Source organism: Rhinopithecus bieti, unplaced genomic scaffold (genome assembly GCF_001698545.2).
Source record: "Rhinopithecus bieti isolate Rb0 unplaced genomic scaffold, ASM169854v2 scaffold_46101, whole genome shotgun sequence".
Lineage (NCBI taxonomy): Eukaryota > Metazoa > Chordata > Mammalia > Primates > Cercopithecidae > Rhinopithecus > Rhinopithecus bieti.
The window spans coordinates 93,093-118,225 of record NW_016819049.1 but is presented as its reverse complement, the minus strand read 5'-3'; the positions used below and the strand labels follow the sequence as shown (position 1 = coordinate 118,225).

The 25,133-nt window shown below is 59.7% G+C and overlaps 2 protein-coding genes across 18 annotated transcripts in view; both read left to right on the top strand.

Moving 5' to 3' along the window:
- DGKZ (diacylglycerol kinase zeta) overlaps nucleotides 1–24,133 on the top strand; it is a 37,607-nt gene extending 13,474 nt beyond the window's left edge. For 3 of the 16 annotated variants that reach the window (XM_017858084.1, XM_017858089.1, XM_017858083.1), the window contains exons 2-31: nucleotides 10,282–10,390; nucleotides 11,313–11,408; nucleotides 11,669–11,743; nucleotides 13,152–13,208; nucleotides 13,606–13,674; nucleotides 14,963–15,034; nucleotides 15,136–15,252; nucleotides 15,352–15,423; nucleotides 15,724–15,819; nucleotides 16,075–16,157; nucleotides 16,264–16,324; nucleotides 16,418–16,531; nucleotides 16,608–16,748; nucleotides 17,764–17,842; nucleotides 17,993–18,048; nucleotides 18,196–18,258; nucleotides 18,352–18,425; nucleotides 18,522–18,633; nucleotides 19,012–19,211; nucleotides 19,430–19,530; nucleotides 19,645–19,724; nucleotides 19,907–19,976; nucleotides 20,103–20,143; nucleotides 20,652–20,791; nucleotides 21,784–21,815; nucleotides 22,041–22,084; nucleotides 22,570–22,690; nucleotides 22,783–22,816; nucleotides 23,049–23,148; nucleotides 23,410–24,133. In XM_017858084.1, the coding sequence (XP_017713573.1) occupies nucleotides 10,282–10,390; nucleotides 11,313–11,408; nucleotides 11,669–11,743; nucleotides 13,152–13,208; nucleotides 13,606–13,674; nucleotides 14,963–15,034; nucleotides 15,136–15,252; nucleotides 15,352–15,423; nucleotides 15,724–15,819; nucleotides 16,075–16,157; nucleotides 16,264–16,324; nucleotides 16,418–16,531; nucleotides 16,608–16,748; nucleotides 17,764–17,842; nucleotides 17,993–18,048; nucleotides 18,196–18,258; nucleotides 18,352–18,425; nucleotides 18,522–18,633; nucleotides 19,012–19,211; nucleotides 19,430–19,530; nucleotides 19,645–19,724; nucleotides 19,907–19,976; nucleotides 20,103–20,143; nucleotides 20,652–20,791; nucleotides 21,784–21,815; nucleotides 22,041–22,084; nucleotides 22,570–22,690; nucleotides 22,783–22,816; nucleotides 23,049–23,148; nucleotides 23,410–23,526 (2,626 nt within the window). In that variant the 3' untranslated portion in view covers nucleotides 23,527–24,133. Of the gene's footprint in view, nucleotides 1–3,062; nucleotides 4,575–9,231; nucleotides 9,976–10,281; nucleotides 10,391–10,580; nucleotides 10,647–10,952; nucleotides 11,062–11,312; nucleotides 11,409–11,665; nucleotides 11,744–13,151; nucleotides 13,209–13,605; nucleotides 13,675–14,962; nucleotides 15,035–15,135; nucleotides 15,253–15,351; nucleotides 15,424–15,723; nucleotides 15,820–16,074; nucleotides 16,158–16,263; nucleotides 16,325–16,417; nucleotides 16,532–16,607; nucleotides 16,749–17,763; nucleotides 17,843–17,992; nucleotides 18,049–18,195; nucleotides 18,259–18,351; nucleotides 18,426–18,521; nucleotides 18,634–19,011; nucleotides 19,212–19,429; nucleotides 19,531–19,644; nucleotides 19,725–19,906; nucleotides 19,977–20,102; nucleotides 20,144–20,651; nucleotides 20,792–21,783; nucleotides 21,816–22,040; nucleotides 22,085–22,472; nucleotides 22,691–22,782; nucleotides 22,817–23,048; nucleotides 23,149–23,409 lie in introns of those variants that run through there. The other 13 variants (XM_017858081.1, XM_017858082.1, XM_017858080.1 and 10 more) reach the window with 12 other exon arrangements.
- A 203-nt stretch (nucleotides 24,134–24,336) lies between these two features.
- MDK (midkine) overlaps nucleotides 24,337–25,133 on the top strand; it is a 3,129-nt gene continuing 2,332 nt past the window's right edge. Inside the window, exon 1 of one of the 2 annotated variants that reach the window (XM_017858073.1) lies at nucleotides 24,337–24,751. In XM_017858073.1, the coding sequence (XP_017713562.1) occupies nucleotides 24,360–24,751 (392 nt within the window). In that variant the 5' untranslated portion in view covers nucleotides 24,337–24,359. The remainder of the gene's footprint in view (nucleotides 24,752–25,133) is intronic. The other variant, XM_017858075.1, reaches the window with a different exon arrangement.

Here is a 25,133-nt window from a genome sequence, read left to right as displayed (position 1 = left end):
TGAGAGGCCGAGGCAGGTGGATCACGAGGTCAGGAGATCGAGACCATCCTGGCTAACATGGTGAAACCCTGTCTCTACTTAAAAAAAATACAAAAAATTAGTTGGGTGAGGTGGCGGGCGCCTGTAGTCCCAGCTACTCGGGAGGCTGAGGCAGGAGAATGGAGTGAACCCAGGAGGCGGAACTTGCAGTGAGCTGAAATAGTGCCACTGCACTCCAGGCTGGGCGACAGAGCGAGACTCCGCCAAAAAAAAAAAAAAAAAAAGAACACCATTTGTACTTGGACACCTGATAAACAAACTAGTCAGATATAGGTATTTGGCAGACATTTTCTCAAAAGTGAATGACATGAGTTTGTCACTTCCAAAACGGTATCACTATTTGTTGCCAGGCATGGGCCACCATGGCTCATATCTGTAATCCTATCACTTTGGGAGGCCGAGGCGGGAGGATCACTTGAGCCCAGGGGTTCAAGACCAGCTTGGGCAACACAGTGAGACCTCATCTCTATATTTATTTTTAAAAAATTAATTAATTAATAAAATACTTGTTGCCAATGATAGAATTTGAGCTTTTGAGCAAAATGAGAATTTTGGAAACCTTTTATTCACTTCCTAGAGCCTGACAGCTTCCTTGGACTTAAAATTTTTCTGATGAGATCAGTAGTAAAGTTGGCGTGATTTTTGGTATTATATAATAACATGTGGGCCAGGGGTGGAGGCTCACACCTGTAATCCCAGCACTTTGGGAGGCTGAGGCAGGCAGCACCTGAGGTCAGGAGTTTGAGAGCAGCCTGGCCAACATGGTGAAACCCCATCTCTACTAAAAATACAAAAATTAGCTGCATGTGATGGCTGGCACACACCTGTAATCCCAGCAATTCGGGAGACTGAGGCAGGAGAATTGCTTGAACCTGGGAGGAGGTTGCAGTGAGCTGAGATCGCAACACTGCACTCCAGCCTGGGCGACAGAGCAAGACTCTGTCTCAAAAAAATAATAATAAAATAAAATAAGGCCAGGCACAGTGGTTCACGTCTGTAATCCCAGCACTTTAGGAGGCCGAGGCGGGCGGATCACAAGGTCAGGAGTTCGAGGTCAGCCTGGATAACATGGTGAAACCCTGTTTCTACTAAAAAAGTTAAAAAAAAAAAAAAGTTAGCCGAGTGTGGTGGCCCATGCCTGTAATCCCAGCTACTCGGGAGGCTGAGACAGGAGAATCAATTGAGCCTGGGAGACTGAGGTTGCAGTGAGCTGAGACTGAGCCATTGCACTCCAGCCTGGGCAACAAGAGCCAGACTCCATCTCAAAAAATAAAAATAAAAAATAAAATAAAATGTGTCACCATTTGGAAGATCTGCATAACTCAGTAAATCGGTAACATCAAATTTTGTAACATCAAGCACCAGTGACCAGTGCTTGATGTTACAAAATTCAAAATGCAAGGTAGTCCAGTGAAAAGTTCATTGACATGGTTTTATATTTATTTATTTATTTATTTTGAGACAGAGTCTCGCTCTGTGGCCCAGGCTGGAGTGCAATGGCGTGATCTCGGCTCACTGCAGCCTCCGCCTCCCAGGTTCAAGCGATTCTCCTGCCTCAGCCTCCCAAGTTGCTGGGATTACAGGCACCTGCCACCATGCCCAGCTAAATTTTTTTTTTTCTTTTTTTTTTTTTTTTGTGTTTTTAGTAGAGACGGGATTTCGCCATGTTGGCCAGACTGGTCTCAAACTCCTGACTTCAGTCGATCTGCCTGCCTTGGCCTCCCAAAGTGCTGGGATTACAGGTGTGAACCACTGTGCCTGGCCTGATTCAGTTTTAGATTCCACATTGCTACTAACCTTTGAGAAACTATCATTTGTCATATTTTGGTGTAGTAGCAAAGAAAATCTATAATTACCTGGAAAGGCTGTTAAAGATATTCCTTCTTTTTGTAACTACATGTCTGTGTGAGGCAGAATTTTCTTCATATGCTTCAACCAAAACAACATGTCACAACAGATTGAATGCAGGGATAGACACGAGAATCCAGCTGCCTTCTATTAAGCCAGACATTAAAGAGATTTGCAAAAAATGTAAAATGATGCCACTCTTTTTGCTAACTTTTTTTAGAAAATTATTTATAAAAGTGTTGTTTATATTAACATGTAATGGGCTTATTGTTTTTAAGCTAATAAATATCTTAAGCATTTCTCAGTTTTAATATCTGATACGATACATATTAATAGCTGTCACCCCCTAAAACAAAACTCTTTTGGGATCTTCACCAATTTTGAGAGTGTAAAGGGGTCTGGGAGCTTTCAAGTAGCTGAACACATGGAGGTTCCTGGTGGATGGTGTGCCCAGGGAGGGTGTGGAAGCGCCTTGCCCCTTCCCTCATTTAAAAAAAAAAAAAAGGGCCGAGTGCGGTGGCTCACGCCTGTAATTCCATCACTTTGGGAGGCCAAGGCGGGCAGATCATGAAGTCAGGAATTTGAGACCTGTCTGGCCAACATGGTGAAACCCCATCTCTACTAAAAATACAAAAATTAGCTGGGCATGGTGGCAGGTGCCTGTAGTCCCAACTACTCGGGAAGCTGGGGCAGGAGAATCGTCTGAACCTGGGAGGCGGAGGTTGCAGTGAGCTGAGATGATGCCGTTGCACTGCAGCCTGGGTGAGAGGGCAAGACTCCATCTCAAAGGAAAAAAAAAAAAAGAGTTTAAAGAGGTCTTAGGATCAGGCAGTTGGACAGCTGCCACTCCCCAGACCCTAGGGCGCCATGGCAGGACTGGGAGCTGGGAGGGTGGCATTCCGGTCAGGATACATGTAACATGGACTGGTCTCTTCTGGGCATTCTTTAACTTGGCAGAGCCAGAAGACGGGAAGCTGGAGTCCCAGCTCAACCAATTCTGAGTCATGGGCAGTCACAGGCTTCCACAAGCCTCGAGTGCCCCATCTATTCAGTGGGACAGTAACGCCGTCCGCACAGGGAAAAAAACCAGCCTCCCGTCTGTAATGCTGGTGAAAAAGTACTTTGTAAGTTGTGAAACACGCCACAGATACTTATTTTTGTGGTTGTTTTGTCTGGAGCCTGCGTGATTAGCTTCCCCAGACCTCAGAAAACCTGTCCAGTGGGCGTGAGAAGGCATTAGGTGGCTAAATAGGGGGCATTAGTGGGGGGCCCCCTCCCTAAAACGGCCTGGCTCCCACTTCTCCCTCCCACTTCTCTCTCCTTAGACCTCGTTCCCAAGCTGAGGCGTGGGCTGGGCTGTACTGGGCGCCAGGTGGAAGGCAGGCCGCTGGGCTGTCACCCAGCCTGACTCTGGGGACCTTGGGAAAAGGAGTTGGGAGGCTTGCTCGTGCGCAGTGTGCCCGCCCGCCCACCCGCCGCCTGCTGCAGGGCCGGGAGCCGCCGCTGGGAGAGGAAGTGCGTTCGGTTACCAATCGGGTTATTTTCATAACGGCTGTCTCAGGCTGCGAGGAGGAGGGTGACAAGGGGGAGGGGGCAGAGGAGCAGCCACGGCCGCTCGCTCTCCAAACTAGGACTTGCTCAGCAGAGGCCGCCAGCCCCGAGCTGGAGCCAGAGCCCGGCATTGGGGACCCCAGCTCCCTCCTGCTTGCCCTGCTCCCGCCTGCGCCCTGCCTTCCAGATCAGGTCAAAAGGGGCCCCCAGCCCCTCCTTGCCTTCTGCTTCCTCCCTCTGTATCTGGCTGGGTGGGTATGGGGAGGGTTGGATCCGGGTGGACCCAGGCCCCATCATCCCTAGGCGAGGGGCCTGCCCTGCCAGGTTCCTGAGCTGATGGAAAAGGGTCCCGCCAAGCTCTTGCTGAGCCAGGGCAGACCCTGCCGAGTAAACACTCACTGGCCTGGTCGCCTTCTTACCGTCCAGCCTGGCCCACCTGCTCCCCGAGGTACATTTTGTTTGTTGTTTTTGACAGGATCCCTGTGGTGAGTCACAGCCTGGGAAGGGAGGACCCTGCCTCCCCAGCCCCTAGGCTGACTGGGGAGGGGCCGGCCTCCCTTCCAGCTTCCCCACCTCCTTCCCTCCGACCCAGGGACTGTGGGAGCAGAGCCGAGGGGGTTCTGGGGAGGCAGCTGCAGGCCCTTGCTCTGGGGCTGCTGGAGGTGGGGTCGCCATGCACCATGCCCAGCCTTCACGGAGCTGAAGGCAGACGAGGCCCTGCCCAGGGTGTGGAGTGGGCGCTTTGGGTCAGTCCCATGGGGTATCCTGTGAGAGCAGCTCAGGAGGCCAGGCCTGGTACCGGGTGCAGAGAGTGCATTCCTCACGACACGAGCAGATAACCAGGTGGTACCTGCTCCCGGCTCTGTTCCTCATGCGGTGGGTGGTGGCCACCCTGGACACTCCTGCTTCCCTTTCTGGGTTCCCAGCCTCACTGTGGGCAGACAAACCGCAGGAGGTAGCACAATCACATGCTCTGGTGTCTGTGGTGGGTGTAGGCCCTGCCAGGCCCCTGCTGTCTGCCAGGTATCACCAGGCACTCTCCCTCCGTCATCGCATCCAGACCTCCTTTATGCCAATCTTCTGAACCAGATGGTGTGAGCTCCATTTTGCAGATGAGAAAATTGAGGCTGAGAAAGGTTAGTAGATCAGCCTTAGGGTGGCAATGGCAGATTCAGGATGCCAGCGCCCTTGAAACTAGCATAAGGCGTGAGATGGCCTGGTTTCTGGAGGGTGGGTGTCCTGTCTGCTGTAGCAGTAGCCGATGAAGCTCTCCGGTCTGCCCGCCCCCATGGCAGCCACTGCAGCTCGGCTGCTCACAGCTGCAGGCACTGTCTAGCAAGGGTGCACGGCGAGACACCACTGGTCTTGCCTCCTGACTTCCTCTGTCCTTTCCCAGGCCCTGTCCTTGTCAGGCCCCAGAGCCGGAGATTGATGGGGTCCCCTGAGTCCTTTCCCATCCTATCCCCGTTGGTGTGTCAGGCTCCCCACCCGGAGACCGAGGGGCAACCATTTTGCTGTGCTCTTGGTGTTGAAGCCCTCGGGGTGACCTTTGCATGTACTGTGTGGTGAGTTGGAGGTGACCAAGAGCACGAGGTGAGAAGACACTGTAACGCAGAGCTGTGCTATCGGAGAGGCTCAGGCCCAGGGCGGGTTCCTACAAGGCCCAGGAGAAACCCCAGCAGAGATAGGAAGTGAGGAGTCAGGCTCTTGCTGACCAGGGACAGAGGTTTCTATGGAGACCAGAGGAACAGGAAGCACAGACCTGCGGGGAGGGGCATGGGAGCACGGAGGCATGGGTGCCCAGCAGGAGAGCCTGTGGCAAAATAGCTCAGCCACTCTGACAGTCTCCCCAGACAGACAGGGCAACTGAGGCCCGTGAGGGGCCAACTTGCACACAGTCACATAGCACTGCCGGCCCTGCCCACCCCACTCTGCTGGGAGGGGCGGCACCATCGGCCACTGAGGAGACTCCTGGACAGATGTGGACCTGGGCTGCCTGGCACTGTGTGGAGCCAGGCACCGCAGGACCACGTGCCAGCTGCCCTTGTCTCTCGAGGGGGTCCTGGTCCCTGTTGTCAGTGCAGGTCTGGGGCCGCAAGCTGGGCCCAGCCCTCACCGCCGCCCACGGTTGCAGCGGCACCTCCCCCCACTGACTGTGGCCTTTTGTTTTCTGGGTGACACTAGCATCAGGCGGTGTGTCCGGGTGACTAATCTCCTCCAGGCTGGGCAGCTGTCACAGGGCGGCCTAACCAGGCAGGCGGGGAAAGCTGACACCCTGGGGAGGGCTGGCAGGACAGTGCCTTGACGACAGGGGGCAGTTGGGCCTTCAGGCTCCTCTTCCCCGACACAAAGTAGGTCCCAGGTCGGGAAGACCTGGGTTCAGGTCCCGACTCTGCCGCTGACTGGCGGTGGGACCGTGGCATGTTATTGGCCCTGTTGAAGCCTCAGTTTCTCTGTGTCTAGAATGGAGCTGTGGGTCCTGCCTACCTCCCGGGGCTGTGGTGAGGATCACATGAGATGATAAAGTACTTAGCCCAGGGCCTGTCACATAGCAGGCGTTCGTTATTATTCCCTACCTGGTTCCCTTTCCTACCCCATCCCAGCCTCATGTTCCAGGAGGAAGGACCCTGCAACCCACCCCATTTCTGGGGCGCAGGCTTTGCCATTAGGTAGACTTGGGCTCCAGCACTGGCTCCACGCTGACTGGCCGGGGACCCTAGGCAGGCCACCTCTGCGTCAACTTCCTCATCAGGAACAGTGTGATGCAGTACCTATTCATTGGGGTTACGGTTGATGAAATGATCTCAGTGTTTGCCAGGGGCTTAGCACAGTGCCTGACACATAGGGGCTCAGTAAATGGCAGCCGTGACACTGGTGATTTTGGGGGAGGCCCAGCGCTCTCCGCCCATGCCTGCCTTCCTGCCCTTGCAGCTCCCTCCTGCCCAGGCGGTCTGCTCTGAATGGGGCACATTTGGGGTCATAAGAGCACTGCCCTGACCTCCCTGTCATCTGAGGCAGCTGCAGACTCCAATAGGCAAAGACCAAGAGCTGAGCCGTGCAGAACTCTGCTTCCCTAGGCACCTCCACCGTGTCCGTCTCTTCCCTCAACACCCCTGCACCTGGCCTGAAGCTGCTCAAGACCTGCAGGGCAGTAGCAAATCAGAGTGTGGTATATGGAAGGAGAAGGTGCTAGACGTGTGGCCTGGGCCTGACTCCTCCAACCCATCATCTCTGCCTTCATCCTCCCTCCTGTCCATGGTGCATCCAGGGCATCACCCACCATGCCTAACTCATGCCAGCCTTCAGGGGACCACAGGGCTTCTGTCAGCCCCAGGCAGCACTGTCCCAGGGCTGTGACCTTGACCTCTGTGATTGCCCAGGGCTAGGATGCATCCCCCACCAGTCTCTCCCCAGGACCAGGACGAGGACCAGGGCCCAGGAGATCACCTGCTGTGGGGCACAGGTAGCCTCAGGTACCTGGAGGCATTGCCACCCTGATCCATGCCAGGCAGGCTGCCCTTCCCCTAATGTTAGGAGAGGTGAGGGCACAGGAGCTCGATGCTGGCTGTGAAGAAGGGTAGGCAGGGCGGAGGTGAGCTGGCAGAGGGAGCAGAGCATGAGTTCAGGATGGGTCCGGGGAGACCAGGTCCAGGTGGGAGCTAGGATGATGCCCACAGCTCCTGCCTCCCTGCAGCATTTGAAATTGTGAGTATCCAAGCATCCAGCATCAGGGCCGCAGAAGAATGTCCAGTACAGGCTCCCTCAGCAGCAGAATCAGAATGGTTTCCCAGCATCACCCAGCTTCACCCTGGGGTATCCATACTTTGTCCCTTCAGAAAGGTAAGACAGAGCAGTTGAGCACCAGAAAGTTCTTACCATCAGTGCCTCAGACATACAGGCACGCACACACCCAGAATCCAGAAGGCTTTGCTTTTGGCCCAAGCCTATTGTCACGGCCCCCTGGGTGAAGGAAGACTGAGCAGCCCCTCCCCGGGGTGAGCTAGACAGCGACTCTGCAGTTCCCTGAGACCTAGTCTCCCCTGAGCTACACATTAGACCCTCTCCATTTCCAGGAGTCACCTTCAGCCTGACCCCGAGGCTCGGGGCCAAGAGACTCTGGGGGTCCTGTCAGGACTGAGTTCCTTTGCAGAGAGCCTCATTTTGTTATAGCTTGGTTTGTGCCATGTCCCGGGGGAGACACCTAACCTGCTCCCCCATGTTGGTGGCAAAACAAAGACCCAGCGAGTAGGAAGCCCTGCCCTGGGCCCCACCGTCCATCCAGACAGACCGACTCCCCATTTTCTTTTTGTTTTCTTTTCCATCAGCTTCCGGTGGGGCAGGTGGAGGCCTTTAGGCCCAGGGCTCTGTGGATTCTGGTGCCTGGATGGGGGAAGAAGGGGTAGCCTGAAGCACCCACCTACCTACAACTCCAGGGCTCCCTAGGGTGCATCGGGGGAGAGCATCAGTGCCCCAACAGCTATAAACTTGGGCTCCCCTGACACCCTTGGGACCCTCACATGNTAGGATGCATCCCCACCAGTCTCTCCCCAGGACCAGGACGAGGACCAGGGCCCAGGAGATCACCTGCTGTGGGGCACAGGTAGCCTCAGGTACCTGGAGGCATTGCCACCCTGATCCATGCCAGGCAGGCTGCCCTTCCCCTAATGTTAGGAGAGGTGAGGGCACAGGAGCTCGATGCTGGCTGTGAAGAAGGGTAGGCAGGGCGGAGGTGAGCTGGCAGAGGGAGCAGAGCATGAGTTCAGGATGGGTCCGGGGAGACCAGGTCCAGGTGGGAGCTAGGATGATGCCCACAGCTCCTGCCTCCCTGCAGCATTTGAAATTGTGAGTATCCAAGCATCCAGCATCAGGGCCGCAGAAGAATGTCCAGTACAGGCTCCCTCAGCAGCAGAATCAGAATGGTTTCCCAGCATCACCCAGCTTCACCCTGGGGTATCCATACTTTGTCCCTTCAGAAAGGTAAGACAGAGCAGTTGAGCACCAGAAAGTTCTTACCATCAGTGCCTCAGACATACAGGCACGCACACACCCAGAATCCAGAAGGCTTTGCTTTTGGCCCAAGCCTATTGTCACGGCCCCTGGGTGAAGGAAGACTGAGCAGCCCCTCCCCGGGGTGAGCTAGACAGCGACTCTGCAGTTCCCTGAGACCTAGTCTCCCCTGAGCTACACATTAGACCCTCTCCATTTCCAGGAGTCACCTTCAGCCTGACCCCGAGGCTCGGGGCCAAGAGACTCTGGGGTCCTGTCAGGACTGAGTTCCTTTGCAGAGAGCCTCATTTTGTTATAGCTTGGTTTGTGCCATGTCCCGGGGAGACACCTAACCTGCTCCCCATGTTGGTGGCAAAACAAAGACCCAGCGAGTAGGAAGCCCTGCCCTGGGCCCCACCGTCCATCCAGACAGACCGACTCCCCATTTTCTTTTGTTTTCTTTTCCATCAGCTTCCGGTGGGGCAGGTGGAGGCCTTTAGGCCCAGGGCTCTGTGGATTCTGGTGCCTGGATGGGGAAGAAGGGGTAGCCTGAAGCACCCACCTACCTACAACTCCAGGGCTCCCTAGGGTGCATCGGGGGAGAGCATCAGTGCCCCAACAGCTATAAACTTGGGCTCCCCTGACACCCTTGGGACCCTCACATGGAGGTCAGAGGCTGCAGTGACCCCTGCCTCCCTCGGGGGTGCTTCCCTCCTCATGGGGCAGAGGCTGTGAATGGGCTCCCAGATGCAGGATAGACCATGGCCTGGTCCAGCTCCTGATGTCCCTGGTCTCTGTGCCCAACAGCTACCTGCCTGCCATGGAGACTTTCTTTAGGAGACATTTCCAGTGGAAGGTGCCAGGCCCTGGAGAGGGGAAGCGGCGGCCCAGCAGTGTGGGGCTGCCCACAGGCAAGGCCCGGCGTCGCTCCCCTGCTGGGCAGGCCTCCTCCTCACTGGCACAGCGGCGCCGCTCCAGCGCCCAGCTCCAGGGCTGCCTCCTGAGCTGCGGGGTGAGGGCCCGGGGTTCCAGCCGCCGGCGCTCCAGCACTGTGCCCCCTTCCTGCAACCCCCGCTTCATCGTGGATAAGGTGCCCACTCCACAGCCTACCACTGTGGGGGCCCAACTTCTTGGCGCACCCCTGCTGTTGACCGGGCTTGTGGGCATGAATGAGGAGGAGAAGGGTGTCCAGGAGGATGTGGCAGCCGGGGCGTGGAGCGCCGTCCAGCCAGGCACCAAGACACCAGGGCCATCCCCACCCCAGGGCGCCAGGCCGCTGTCGCCCCTGCCCCACTACCTGCGCCGAGCTTCCTCCCACCTGCTCCCTGCGGATGCCGTGTATGACCACGCTCTCTGGGGCCTGCACGGCTACTATCGGCGCCTCAGCCAGCGGCGGCCCTCAGGCCAGCACCCTGGCCCTGGGGGCCGAAGAGCCTCAGGCACCACCGCCAGCACCGTGCTGCCCACCCATGTGCGCCCACTGTCCCGCAGGCGCCAGGTAGCCCTACGGCGCAAGGCGGCGGGACCCCAGGCCTGGAGCGCCCTGCTCGCGTAGGTATAGCTGTGGCCAGCAGGGCGAGTGGTGTGACCTCCTGTGGGTCTGGCCTGGGCAAGGGCCTTGAAGCTCTGCCTGGGTGAGGGTTCCCCACTTGGGAACACTCTGGGCAGTGCTTTGAAGCCAGCGTACCCCAAAAGGCCATGTCTCCTGCAGGGAGCCTCTTAGTCTCTGGGGCTGCTGGGAGGCTCCTCCGCCCTCCCTGTTGCCGAGGTCATGGAGAGGGCAGAGGCCCCAGGAGGTGGGAGGAAGTAGGGTCAGCAAGTGCTCAGCCGCCTCCTCAGCTGTCTTCTCCTCCGTAGGAAAGCCATCACCAAGTCGGGCCTCCAGCACCTGGCCCCGCCTCCGCCCACCCCTGGGGCCCCGTGCAGCGAGTCAGAGCGGCAGATCCGGAGCACAGTGGACTGGAGCGTGAGTGCCTGAACACCCATGGGTCCCAGCCCCGCTGGCTCTTGGCCAAGGTGCAGTTGGAGAGTGGAGGCACTCCAGGCAGCTGGGAGAGCCAAGCCTGGAAGGGTTGGGACAGTGGGGCAGACGGAACAGAGCAGGGCTGATCAGGGCACTGGAGCGGNGGGCTGCCCACCCATGCGCGCCCGCCCTCCCGCAGGCGCCAGGTAGCCCTACGGCGCAAGGCGGCGGGACCCCAGGCCTGGAGCGCCCTGCTCGCGTAGGTATAGCTGTGGCCAGCAGGGCGAGTGGTGTGACCTCCTGTGGGTCTGGCCTGGGCAAGGGCCTTGAAGCTCTGCCTGGGTGAGGGTTCCCCACTTGGGAACACTCTGGGCAGTGCTTTGAAGCCAGCGTACCCCAAAAGGCCATGTCTCCTGCAGGGAGCCTCTTAGTCTCTGGGGCTGCTGGGAGGCTCCTCCGCCCTCCCTGTTGCCGAGGTCATGGAGAGGGCAGAGGCCCCAGGAGGTGGGAGGAAGTAGGGTCAGCAAGTGCTCAGCCGCCTCCTCAGCTGTCTTCTCCTCCGTAGGAAAGCCATCACCAAGTCGGGCCTCCAGCACCTGGCCCCGCCTCCGCCCACCCCTGGGGCCCCGTGCAGCGAGTCAGAGCGGCAGATCCGGAGCACAGTGGACTGGAGCGTGAGTGCCTGAACACCCATGGGTCCCAGCCCCGCTGGCTCTTGGCCAAGGTGCAGTTGGAGAGTGGAGGCACTCCAGGCAGCTGGGAGAGCCAAGCCTGGAAGGGTTGGGACAGTGGGGCAGACGGAACAGAGCAGGGCTGATCAGGGCACTGGAGCGGGTTTGTCTTGGGAGAGGGCGGGTGGGCAGGGGCTGATGGGAGGGAGGGCTGGGCGGCCAGCATGTGCTGAGTAAGCCCATCCCATGGCTAGGAGTCAGCGACATATGGGGAGCACATCTGGTTCGAGACCAACGTGTCGGGGGATTTCTGCTACGTTGGGGAGCAGTACTGTGTAGCCAGGATGCTGGTGAGTGCTTGCTGGGGCACGCTGCCCCCTGGTGGTGGAGCCAACAGCCGCTGCCTTTTTCCGGGAAGGTGGGATCAAGCCCGCTCCCTAGTACCCCTGCTGTGGGTCGCCCCAGGATGGTGAGGGGTGCAGGGGCTTTGTCTGGACGCCAGGACTGGGGCTTCCCAGTGCACACAGAGGGCAGCTGTGCTGAGGCAGGCAGCCTCCAAGATAGACTTACCTGGTGCCTCAGGGGCTCTCTCTTTCCTGTCCTGCAGCAGAAGTCAGTGTCTCGAAGAAAGTGTGCAGCCTGCAAGATTGTGGTGCACACGCCCTGCATCGAGCAGCTGGAGAAGGTGGGTGGGTAGCTCAGCTTTGCCCGCCCCTGCCCTTTGGGTGCTGAGGCCCTTTCAGCACACCCACACACCCACACATTATACAAACATGGCCTGCCAGGAGCGACCCAGCCCTCGGGGGTGAAGAGTCAAGGACCCTGGAGCCAAATGACTGCGTTCGAATCCTGGCTTCTCACTGATTAGCTGCTGTATCCCCACTGCCTGGAACAAACCTGGCAGCTAGTGGGTTCGTTGAATATCACTCAATGGAATGAATTGACGAATGGTGGCCCTTGTACCATTTCCCATGTCCAAACTAGCGCTTAGAAGAGGCCATTGATTTGCTTCATTGAAGCTTCATAACTCAGCTGTGGCTGGGGGGATCCCCTACACCCCGCCTCTATGGAGACCTTTCCCCAAGGGCCATTGTCCACTGTGCATTTGCATCTGGGGGCATGTCTGGGCACTGTGCTTCTAGAGGGAAGTAGAGGCAACACTGGACAGGCGGGTCAAGGCCAGGGGCAGAAGGGTTCGCGTGGAGGGCCAGGGCTCCCCAGCCTGCAGAAACCCAGGCCAGCATACAAGAGAGACTGTAAGACTAGGAGTGGCTCAGGCAGGCTCACACGGGCTGCTGTCCCCAGCCCCTGAATTGTAAAGTGAGACTTCCTTATACCTCTAATAAGGCTGAAGTAGGGACAGTTATGGGAAAGGAAATAGAAATGCAGCCCCAAGCACTGTACACTCATCATCTAAGGTGGAAATCGAGCTAGGGTTCCAGAGATTAGCTAAAGGTCTCCAGGGGCCAGGCAGCTCAAGTCTGCATGCGAGAACCAGGCTGGCTGCATGTGCCTAGGTCGTGAGTGCCAGAGGGCAAGGAAGAAAAGGATGCGGCCGAGCACAGTGGCTCACGCCCGTAATCCCAGCACTTTGGGAGGCCGAGGTAGGTGGATCACCCTGAGGTCAGGAGTTTGAGACCAGCCTGGCCAACATGGTGAAACCCCGTCTCTACTAAAAATTACAAAAAGTAGCCAGGCATGGTGGCGTACACCTGTAATCCCAGCTACTCGAGAGGTGTAGGTTGCAGTGAGCTGAGATTGCACCACTGCACTCCAGCCTGGGCGGCAGAGTGAGACTGTCTCAAAAAAAAAGAACGATGAGCAAACACGGTCCCATGAACCCGAAGCTCCCAACCTCCCCTCATCCCGGGCACTGGGTGGAAGAAGGAAAGATCCCTCTGGCTAGTGAGGAGGAGGCAGAGAGGCAGGAGGGCTTCTCACAGGAGGTGTCTCGTGTTTCAAGGACTCTCGGGATGATATGGGGGTATCCCCGCCTTTTGAGGATGACTCTGGGTTGTCCTGGAGGAAGTGACTATATACCTGACCCCGAAGGAAGGTTCTGACATTTTGGTGGTCACTGCTGTGTTTCACAGATAAATTTCCGCTGTAAGCCGTCCTTCCGTGAATCAGGCTCCAGGAACGTGCGCGAGGTAAGTGTCCAGGGTGCTCGGGGACAGGGCCACCCTAAGATTCTGGCATGGGCCTCTGTGCAGTGCCTCCGGAGTGCCACCAGGGGGCTCGGCTCCCTCTAGGCTGCTGCTCTCTGAGGTCTGAGTTCTGCCATGCAGAGGCCTAACTAGCGCTGCCTGCGGAAGGGGTGGCACAGCTTGTGCCTCTTGGTGCTTCCCAGCCTTCTCCGGCTCTCCTTTGACTCTGAGCCTCCCCTGGGCCATGAAGAGAGTCTTCAGCCCCTCCTCCACTCATGCGCAGGACTGCAGAGAGCTTCCTGCAGCCCCCACCTTTGATGCATTGAGCCACGTGGGCCATCCTCAGGGCTGTGCCCCCACCCACTCCTCACCTGGTGAAATTTCTCCACTTCTCCCCCAGCCAACCTTTGTACGGCACCACTGGGTACACAGACGACGCCAGGACGGCAAGTGTCGGCACTGTGGGAAGGTAAGAGGCCCTGCCTGAGGAAATCACCACCTGCACCTGTGGGCCTGAGCCCAGGCTGTGTGGCCAACGTGGCCTGCCCATCACTGATCGCACCCTGGCATGCAGAGTCCAGGGCTGACTCTCAGCCTGGCTGCAGTGCCTTCAGTCCCCAAGCACCCTGGCCTGCTCTTGGTCTCTGGGCTTAGCAGGAGAGCAGGGAGGAAAGTTTTCTTCCGACATGGCACGCCTGGCCTGCTTTGAAGCTGCAAGTGGCCATTTGGAGAATCATATAGACTTACTCATTCGGTGACTCGGTGGATACTTGTGTGCCAAGCGCCAAGCTGGGCAGCGGTTTCCCACCCTCCTGAGGACAGTGTGGCTTGAAGCCAGGCTTTCCAGGTGACCACCTAACACAGTCCACAGTTGTTTGGTTTACTTACTTGTTCGCTTCTTGCCCACCTCCCTCAGTAAGTGCAGGCTCTCAAAGATGGAGAGGCTCACTTCACTGATTCTCAGCGCCTGGCCCACTACAGGCCTTTCATAACAGCCTGTGGGATGAACAGGGAATGAATGTGATAGGTACTCGGAAGCAGCAGTACATTTCTTTAAGAGCACATGGGGGCCTGGTCAGGCCTCGGGGGTAGGAAGGAGGGAAAATCGGAGTGAGGCAGGAGTTAGCCTGCAGTATGCACACGGTGCTGTGCAGGTAACTTCAGTCAGTCAGGGGGCCCTGGCTAAGCAGTCCTGCTCTTCAGGCTTATTTTATATGTGTATATTTTTTATTTTAAAAAATGTGTTCAGACTGGGCATGGTGGCTCACGCCTGTAATCCCAGCACTTTGGGAGGCTGAGGTGGGAGGATCACCTGAGGTGATGGAGATTCAAGACCAGCCTCGCCAACGTGGTGAAACCCCATCTCTACTAAAAATAGAAAAAATTAGCCGGGCATAGTGGTGGGCGCCTGTAATCCCAGCCACCCAGGAGGCTGGGATGAGGCAATCGCTTGAACCTGGAAGGTGGAGGTCGTAGTGAGCTGAGATCATGCCACTGCACTCCAGCCTGGGCAACGAGCGAAACTCCATCTCAAAACAAAAACAAAAAATGCGTTCAAAGCTGGGCATGGTGGCACATGCCTGTTGTTCCCAGTTACTTGGGAGGCTGAGGCAGATTGCTTAAGCCTGGGAGTTTGAGACCACCCTGGGAACATAGCGAGGCCCTGTGTCTGGGTGGATAGAGGTTGGCAGCAGGAGAGGGACTGGGTCTGCTGCTCCAGGCCTGCCCTGGTGCCCATCTGTCCTGTCTACCCTCAGGGATTCCAGCAGAAGTTCACCTTCCACAGCAAGGAGATTGTGGCCATCAGCTGCTCGTGGTGCAAGCAGGCAGTGAGTGCTGCCCCTGCCCCCAGGGCCACGCCCTGCACTGCTGGGTTTGGGTCCCCAGTCCGAACACAGTCCCGCTGAGTCCCGCCCCTCACTCTCCTCAGTACCACAGCAAGGTCTCCTGCTTCATGCTGCAGCAGATTGAGGAGCCGTGCTCTCTGGGGGTCCACGCGGCCGTGGTCATCCCGCCCACCTGGATCCTCCGCGCACGGAGGCCCCAGGTGAGTACTTCCTGCATCCTTGATGTCCCCCACGCACTTGGGTCTGCCAGCCACCCCAGCCTGCCCACCTTGTCACCAACGCCCCTGCTTCCCTTGCAGAATACCCTGAAAGCAAGCAAGAAGAAGAAGAGGGCATCCTTCAAGAGGAAGTCCAGCAAGAAAGGGCCTGAGGTCAGTCCCAGGCTGGGCAGAGGCTGCAGGGGAGCCGGAGAGAGGGGTCTGTGGCTCAGGGTACAGACCTTCCACCCCCGGCTAATGCTGCCAGCTGGCAGGGGTCCGTGTGGGCTCTGGGGCCTCTGAGGAGGGCAGGATTAGATGCCAGTTTCTGCTCTGTGGCCTGGTAAGATCTGGCACAGAGGTGGTACATGAGGGTACACAAGGGGGGACAGAGTCACCCAGGGGGCCTGCTAAGGATGATGGTAGGGCGTCCTGGACAGGAAGGAGCTTACAGGCTCTCGCCTTGTCTCCCAGGAGAGCCGCTGGAGACCCTTCATCATCAGACCCACCCCCTCCCCCCTCATGAAGCCCCTGCTGGTATTTGTGAACCCCAAGAGTGGGGGCAACCAGGTAAACGTGGCCTTGCCTCTCAGTTGAGGGCTCGGGCGGGGATTGGGGTCCAGCCTGTCTGCCAGCAGCTATTCCCAGAGCCCGTTCTGGCTTCTGCCCCAATCCCTCTTTCCCAGGGATACTGAGAAAATCCTGTCCTTTCTCCACCCCTCACCCCTTATTGGCCCTGGTTCCCACAGTCACACCCCTCTCCCTGTGCTTCTCCCACTTCATCCCACCACTGCCTGACTGTCTCTCGGCTCTCATCCCATCCAGGGTGCAAAGATCATCCAGTCTTTCCTCTGGTATCTCAATCCCCGACAAGTCTTCGACCTGAGCCAGGGAGGTCCCAAGGAGGCGTAAGTACTTGCCAAGGTTTTGTGGGGGACATGGGGGGAAACTTGCCTCACTCCTGGGGTACAGCACACATCCCCTGACCCCACTGCCATCTTCCTGTGAGCCCAGGCTGGAGATGTACCGCAAAGTGCACAACCTGCGGATCCTGGCGTGCGGGGGCGACGGCACGGTGAGCTCCCTGCATGGGCCAGCCGAGCACCAGGGCTGGGCCTGAAGCCGGGATCCCTGTGGGCCTGACCTGCCTCTGCTCTCCCTCCCCCAGGTGGGCTGGATCCTCTCCACCCTGGACCAGCTACGCCTGAAGCCGCCGCCCCCTGTTGCCATCCTGCCCCTGGGTACTGGCAACGACTTGGCCCGAACCCTCAACTGGGGTGGGGTAAGCACCCATAGGAGGGGGGTGCAGCTGGGGCCTCTCCAGCCACAGAGGGCTCAGTCCCTGCCTCCTCCCCCAGGGCTACACAGATGAGCCTGTGTCCAAGATCCTCTCCCACGTGGAGGAGGGGAACGTGGTACAGCTGGACCGCTGGGACCTCCACGCCGAGCCCAACCCCGAGGCAGGGCCTGAGGACCGAGATGAAGGCGCCACCGACCGGGTAAGTTGGCCAGGGTGGGGCGGGGCAGGGCAGGGCGGGCCACTGGGGACTGGGTCCCACTTTCCCACTTGCTGGTTCTGGGATCTTGGGCACATCTCTTCATTTCTCCAGTTTCCACTTCTTCCTTGTACAATGGGAATAATAGTACTTGCCTCACAAGATACCGGTTTTTTTTTTTTTTTTTTTTTTTTTTTTGGGGTGGAGTCTCACTCTGTCACCCAGGCTGGAGTGCAGTGGTGTAGTCTTGGCTCACTGCAACCTCTGCCTCCCAGGTTCAAGCAATTCTCCTGTCTCAGCCTCCTGAGTAGCTGGGATTTACAGGCATGTGCCAACACACCTGGCTAATTTTTTTTTCTTTTCTTTTTTTTTTTTTTGGAAAAGAGTCTCAATGTCACTCAGGCTGGAGTGCAGTGGTGTAGTCTTGGCTCACTGCAACCTCCACCTCCCAGGCTCAAGCTATTCTCCTGCGTCAGCCTCCTGAGTATCTAGGACTACAGGCACCTGCCACCACACCTGGCTAATTTTTGTATTTTTAGTAGAGATGGGGGTCTCACCATGTTGGTCAGGCTGGTTTTGAACTCCTGACCTCAGGTGATCCATCTGCCTCGGCCTCCCAAAGTGCTGGGATTACAGGCATGAGCCACCACGCCTGGCCAGAAGATGCTGCTTTATTCCACAAACATGGACTGAGCGCGTGCTACCTGCCAGGCATTACTCTCAGTAGTGAGCAAAACCAAGCTCCACTGTCGTGTTCCACATGGCATGTCAGGAAAAAGTGTTAGGGGAGCTGACAGGGAAGAGATGCTGCCAGGCATGCAGGGAAATCCCCCAGGAGCCACCAGGCAGAGTAGGGCTGCGCCTGACGGCGGGTGAGCTGGGCTGAGCTCTGGCAGACACTGCTGACCAGGGAAGGCCTGTGAACAGATGGGCTGAGCTGGCTCGTCCACACAAGGCCCCTGGAGTGGGGACATCTGTGAGGCCCAGCCCTCATTTTGGTCCCTTGACCTTTTTCCAGTTGCCCCTGGATGTCTTCAACAACTACTTCAGCCTGGGCTTTGACGCCCATGTCACCCTGGAGTTCCACGAGTCTCGAGGTTGGCAGCCTCCCACTGAGGCCAGGGCAGGGTGGGCACAGGAGGGTCAGACCCTGCTCCTGCCAGTGAAGGCATCCATCCCAGCCCTCCCCCACCCCCACCTGGGCAGGCTGGGGTGACTCACTGGCCCCCTTGCTTGTCTCCACCCAGAGGCCAACCCAGAGAAATTCAACAGCCGCTTTCGGAATAAGATGTTCTACGCTGGGGTGAGTGGGTCTGCACCCCCGCCTGTGCCCACCTCTTCTACCACCCGAGCCCCTGCCCACCTGTGTCCACCAGGCCCCAGGAGCCCTACCGGTGCTGGTAAGGAAAGATCTCTGTCAGCAGATGGTGACGCTCTCTGTCTCCCACAGACAGCCTTCTCTGACTTCCTGATGGGCAGCTCCAAGGACCTGGCCAAGCACATCCGAGTGGTGGTGAGTGGGGCCAGGCTGCCACGGGTAGGCGGGTCGGAAGGGAGGGAGGCCACCTGGCATATGCACCTCAACACCCTCCCCGCCCGCCTCTAGTGTGATGGAACAGACTTGACTCCTAAGATCCAGGACCTGAAACCCCAGTGTGTTGTTTTCCTGAACATCCCCAGGTGAGGAGGGGCCTCCTGGGGTGGGGGAATGGGGTCCTGCTGGCCTCTCCTGTAGAGACTGTGTTGTGAGGCCCGTGTCATCGCCCGCCCATGCAGGTACTGTGCAGGCACCATGCCCTGGGGCCACCCTGGGGAGCACCACGACTTTGAGCCCCAGCGGCATGACGACGGCTACCTCGAGGTCATTGGCTTCACCATGACGTCCTTGGTGAGTGGCTGCTGGGCCCATGATGCCTGGGAGTGCAGCGCAAAGGTGGAAGGGGTCATCCACACTCGCCTCCATGGGCCACGGCGGCCCAGTTCATCCTCACCTTCCTTCGTCTCGTTCCTCTGGCTCGAGAGCGGCACCCACCCCCTCTCCTCGCTATGCCTCGGGGTACCTTCGCTCCCCACTCTGAGGAGTCACCCTCATTGCCTCTGCCCCCTCCCCTCCTCACCTGGGGTCTTGCCCTCCCCTCTGCCCTCTGACCAGGGGTCACTCTCACCTTTGTTCTCTGGCTAGAGCTTCTGCTTCAGAAGGAACAGAGCCTGGGGCCCGCCACCCCCAGCCCTGGTGCCATCTGACCCGAGCTTCCTGTGTCCACAGGCTGCGCTGCAGGTGGGCGGGCATGGCGAGCGGCTGACACAGTGCCGTGAGGTGGTGCTCACCACGTCCAAGGCCATCCCGGTGCAGGTGGACGGCGAGCCCTGCAAGCTTGCAGCCTCACGCATCCGCATCACCCTGCGCAACCAGGCCACCATGGTGCAGAAAGCCAAGCGGCGGAGCGCCGCCCCCCTGCACAGCGAGTACGTCCCACCCCGCCACGTGCCCTGGGCGCCGAGGCCAGAGCCTGCCCTCTCTGGGCCTTGGTTTCCCCATCTGTAAAAGGGGCTGACTGTCCCTCTGCCCTAGGGGTGTTGGAGTGGGGCGGGACCTTCTCTCGGCACTTGGTTTGGTGCCAGGCCGAGGGTGGCACCGAGGCAGGGCCCTTGCTGAGCCCCCGCTTGCCGGCCCTGCCCGACAGCCAGCAGCCGGTGCCTGAGCAGCTGCGCATCCAGGTGAGTCGCGTCAGCATGCACGACTACGAGGCCTTGCACTACGACAAGGAGCAGCTCAAGGAGGCCTGTGAGTGCGGTGGGGTGGTCTGGCAGGGTGGCCAGGAGGGGCTGAGGCAGCCAGGGCCCCCTTGGGCAGGGCTGTGGGATGCAGCCAGCTGCTGACAGGTGCTCTGTCCTCCAGCCGTGCCACTGGGCACTGTGGTGGTCCCAGGAGACAGTGACCTAGAGCTCTGCCGCGCCCACATCGAGAGACTGCAGCAGGTAAGGGGTGGGGGCTTCCCCAGGTGCCCACCAAGAGGGTGGCGAGAAGTGAAGACATGCCTCTTCCTCCCGCAGCGAGCTCGCCCTGCAGAGCCTCCTCTGTGCTGGTTACCCCTACTCCAAGTTCCCTTCCCTCCCTGGCCCCCACTCTATCCCAGCCTGGCCTTTTCTTCTCTCAACAGGAGCCCGATGGTGCTGGAGCCACGTCCCCGACATGCCAGAAACTGTCCCCCAAGTGGTGCTTCTTGGACGGTGAGTCTACTCCCAGAGTGCCAGGCTGTTTCCTGTCCCCTCCCTAGGGGAACCCAGGTGGGGGCAGCAGAGGACCTGGGCCTGGACATGGCACTCCCTGATCCTCAGCTGCCCTCTCTCCCACAGCCACCACTGCCAGCCGCTTCTACAGGATCGACCGAGCCCAGGTGAGCGATTGCAGGCCTGCTCCAGCCACAGCTGGTTCCGGGCCCCAGGGTCACCTCTCCTGGGATGCCTTCCCTGTTAGCTCCCTTGATGGGCTCACCTCTGTCCTCATGCCTCTGAGGGCTTTAACATTTGTGTGTGCACAGACTGGGTTGCGGCCCTGCCCTCCACACTGGAGAGTACAGTGTGGTGCCAGCCAGAAAGGCAGCCGGGTACCTAGCAAAGGCTTGCTGGGTGGGCAGGAGGGCCTGGAAGCGCAGAGCCATCTAGGGAGACATAGAAGCAAAGGCACTCTGGCCAGGTGCCAGCTCATCTGGTAAAGGCTGGGCAGTCGGAGGAGGCATCAGGAATGGGAAGGAGTGGGAGAGGGACAGGCAGGGCCCCTTGCCTGGCCACCTCCTTTCGGTTTTTGTGCTCACAGCAGAGGCTTCTGCAGGTCTGCCAGCCTTGCTGCCCCTTGGCCCCCACCGTCAGGTGCCCTGACCTCCTGCCCTGACCTCCCCCCCACAGGAGCACCTCAACTATGTGACTGAGATCGCACAGGATGAGATTTATATCCTGGACCCTGAGCTGCTGGGGGCATCGGCCCGGCCTGACCTCCCAACCCCAACTTCCCCTCTCCCCACCTCACCCTGCTCACCCACGCCCCGGTGAGTCCTGGTGTCCTGTTCCTCCAGCCCCTGGCTTTCAGTCCCACCTGTAAGCCGATGACTCCGGAATCCCTGCTTCCAGCCCCTCCACCAGTTGACTAAATGGTGTCACCCTGAACCTGGCCCAAGCCCACCTGACACCTTCAGCCCTGCAGTTCCCTAGGGAAGCATCCTCACGCCCACCTGGGCTCCTCCCTGACTTCTGCCTCTCCTGGACCTCATCCTTCAGCCAGTCCTGGCGGCCCCTGCCCCACCACCTGAGCACTCCCCCCAATCCCCACTGCCACCAGCCTGTCTGGCACCAGGGCTGCCGTGCCACACCCTGGCCCTCAGCTCTTATATCCCTGCAGCCGTTTGTGCCCTCCCACCCCCATCTCCACACCACGGTCAACTGAAAATGCAGAGCGTACCAGGCCGTTCCCCTACCTAGAAGCTTCTTTCTCAGCATCCCTTTGAACTCAGGTTCTCCCCAGGCCCCCGGTCACTGCACTGGGCTCCTAGCCCCCTCCCTGCGTTCACCTCCACAGTCCTGCCCCACTCTCTTCTCTTGGTTCTTTGAGGCCTCAGGTTTTTGCCACCACTGGACTTGTCATCACTGCCTCCAGCTCTTCCCCCATCTTTCCAGAGCTTCCCCACCCCCATCCCACTCGAATCTCAGCTTGGCGGTTTCCTCCTTGGAGAGGTCACTCCTAGGACCCCTTCTGCAGGGGTGCCACACCACCTGTTCTGAATTCTTCAGAGCACGCCTGCTCTCAGAACTCCTTATTTATTTGACTTGTTTGCATCCCTGAACTAGAATGTAAGCTCCGTGAGGGCAAGGGCTTCCTCTGCCTCGTTTCCCTGCTGTATCCCCAGTACCCGGAATAGTGCTTGGTGTGTAGCAGGCACTCAATAAACAGTGGAAAGGATGAAGACGCCCCCAGTTGGGGCTGGGGAGGGTGACCAGCTGGCCTGTGCCGTAGCTGGTCACAGCACATCGTGCTCTGTTGCAGGTCACTGCAAGGGGATGCCGCACCCCCTGAAGGTGAGGCCTCTCCTTCTGGGGCCCCTCCTTTCTGCCTGGTTGGGGGCAGGAGACTCAGTGGGGTGGGGATAGGGCCCAGACACAGCCTTACGCAAACAGCCTTTGAGCTTCACACACCAACCCAGCCCTGGGCGCACATGCCCGGCAGGCACAGTCCTGTCCACTGAAACACCAACCCAAGCCCAGGCCCCCGACTGCAGAGTAACGGGCCGGTGTTCCGTGCAGGTGAAGAGCTGATTGAGGCTGCCAAGAGGAACGACTTCTGTAAGGTACTAGCTCCAGGCTCCAGTTCCTTCCCCCAGCAGCTCTCTCAGGTCCTGGGGAGCAAGGCCTCTGGGTTGAGCCAAGAGCTGACCTGCTCAGGTGCTGTCATCTGTCATCCTCTGGCCCTCTGTGGGATCTCCAGTGACCCTCCTATTCCACCTCGCCCTGTCCCTGTCTAGGCCACAATAGATGGCTCCTAGTCGGGGCTTCCTAGCTCAGTCCACCCGTCCCTGGTGCTTAGAAAGGAGCAGGTCAGAGGAAGCACTGCTCCAGGGCTTGGTCACCAATGCTGCCAGGGAGCCCACAGGCTGTGGGGTGAGAGGCCCCTCTGGTGCTCCAGAGAGACCCACAGAGGCAACTCGGGAGTAAGATGTATGAGCGCACTCATTTCAGGCCTGTGCTGGTGTACCCGGCTGTGGGCCAGCGTGTGAGCTGGGGGAAGGAGGGGTGGCCCCAGGAGGCCCTGCCCTGCCATGCCTCCTGCCCTCAGCTCCAGGAGCTGCACCGAGCTGGGGGCGACCTCATGCACCGAGACGAGCAGAGCCGCACGCTCTTGCACCATGCAGTCAGCACTGGCAGCAAGGATGTGGTCCGCTACCTGCTGGACCACGGTGAGCCGGGCGATGGAGCCCAGGGCCTGGGGCCAAGGTGGGAGGGAAGAGGGGCTGTCAGGCCTCTCTGACCACCTTCTCCCCTTCTTCAGCCCCCCCAGAGATCCTTGATGCCGTGGAGGAAAAGTGAGTATCTGGGCAGTGCAGGACCCTGGTCACCCCAGAAACTACCCTTTTCCCCACCCCTCCCATTTTGTCAGGTCAGAGCCCATAAACTTCCTGGCCACATCTGTCATCCCCTGGGCCACCCCTATTGCCCCAGAGCCCCGAACTTCGTGCCCTTTCTGATGGCCCTTGGGAGACAGATGGGTGGATCAGGGGCCGGGATGGGGTACACAGCCAGCCCCTGCTCCCCCAGCGGGGAGACCTGTTTGCACCAGGCAGCGGCCCTGGGCCAGCGCACCATCTGCCACTACATCGTGGAGGCCGGGGCCTCGCTCATGAAGACAGACCAGCAGGTGAGCAGACGGCGGGCAGGGAGCCCATGCGGGCACCAACCAAACCTTTCCCAAGGTCCTAGAGGGGAGCTGGGGCTAGGGGCTGTCCCTGGGAAGACACAGTCCAGACCCTGAGAAACCTGAGCCAGCAGGGGAGGAGCTGGTGGGCAGAGAGGCTTCCCTCCCGACCATGCCACAGGGAGGTAGAGCCCCTGCCTCTCAGCCTGCTAGGGGGTAGGCCTGCCTCTGGCCCCTGCTGATCGCAGCTCCCCCTTCCTCCAGGGAGACACTCCCCGGCAGCGGGCTGAGAAGGCTCAGGACACCGAGCTGGCCGCCTACCTGGAGAACCGGCAGCACTACCAGATGATCCAGCGGGAGGACCAGGAGACGGCTGTGTAGCGGGCTGCCCGCAGCAGGAGGGACAATGCAGCCAGGGGACGAGCGCCCTCCTTGCCCACCTCACTGCCACATTCCAGTGGGACGGCCACGGGGGGACCCAGGCCCCAGGGAAAGAGCCCCGTGCCACGCCCTAAGGAGCCGCCCAAACCTAGGGCTGGATTCAGGAGCTGGGGGCCTCACCTGTCCCCTGAGGCCCCGACGGACCCGGAGGCTCACAGGGGAACAGGACACGGCTGGGTTGGACATGCCTTTGGGGGGGCGGGGGTTGTGGGTCAGGGCGCTCCCTGGCCGCGGCAGATGCCCTCCGAGGAGTGGAGGGGCTGGAGAGAGAGGGAGGCCTTCGGAAAGAGGCTTCCTGGGCCCCCTGGTCTTCGGCCCGGCCCCCAGCCCCCGCTCTTGCCCCACCCCACCTCCCCCGGGCTTCCTCCCGGAAACTCAGCGCCTGCTGCACTTGCCCGCCCTGCCCTGCTTGGCACCCGCTCCGGCGACCCTCCCCGCTCCCCCGTCATTTCATCGCGGACTGTGCGGCCTGGGGGTGGGGGGCGGGACTCTCACGGTGACATGTTTACAGCTGGGTGTGACTCAGTAAAGTGGATTTTTTTTCTTTTCTGCTTTTCTTCTTTTGCGGAGGAGGTCTAACAAAAGCGGGGCTGCGGGGTTGTCCTGGGGTGGGGACTGGATGCTGTCGACAGCACCTTCCCGGGTCCCCGGCTCCCGTTTGGGGGTGGGTCTCAGGGCCTGCCCGGTTCCTGACCTCTGCCCGGCGGCCGCGCTCGTCGGGGCCAGGGGCGGGGCCGATCCCTCCGGCTTCCCGCTTCCCGCGGGGAACAACAATGAAAGTGAAAGGGGTGGGGCGGGGGCGAGCCCGGGCTCTGGCCCATTTGCCCTGTGGCCTTGAGCAAGCCCCTCCCCAGGCCTCGGGGCTCTCCCGGTTTGGGGAACCGGGCGAGGCAATGCCGCAGGCCCGGGGTCAGAGGGGGTGGGCAGTTGGAGCCGCCGCTGTGGCCAGGTCTGGAACTTCTCAGACGGCTCCTGTCAGCGCCAAGTTTCACCAAATCCAGGTCTGCGGGCTCCTCCCCCAGGACCCCCACTCGCCGTCCCTCATGCCTGTGCTCCCGGAAAGGCACTGGGTGACCGCACCCGTGACTTTCTCTGGGGGTCCGAGTCCCAGACTCCCCTCAGCACAGCAGAGCGCCTCCCTGCCCACCCGCGGAAACGGCCCCAGGTGGCGCCCCCTCCCCAGTAGCCAGCAGGGCGCCAGGGCTGAGCCGGCCGTGGAGGGGAGCGGGCCCGGCTCGTTATACAGGCGCGGGGGCTCCGCGGCAGGCAAGGGAAGCCGGGGCCTGAGAGCGGCCCGGGCCCTGGCGTACGGCAGGGGATGACCTGGGATGGGGGCAGCGGGCGGCGGCTCAGGGAGTGGGCCGGGGGCCGGTGTGCGCGGGCGGGACGGGGCCTGGGGCTGGGAGACCACCGCTCGGAAGATGGGGCCCGGAGAGGCCGCCGTCGCAGCGCGGAGGACACCGGAGGGGAGAGGCGAACGCGCGGGGCCGGGCGCACGGACGCCAGAGCAGAAGCTCAGGGGGCGCGGGCGGGAGCCGGGGCGGGGA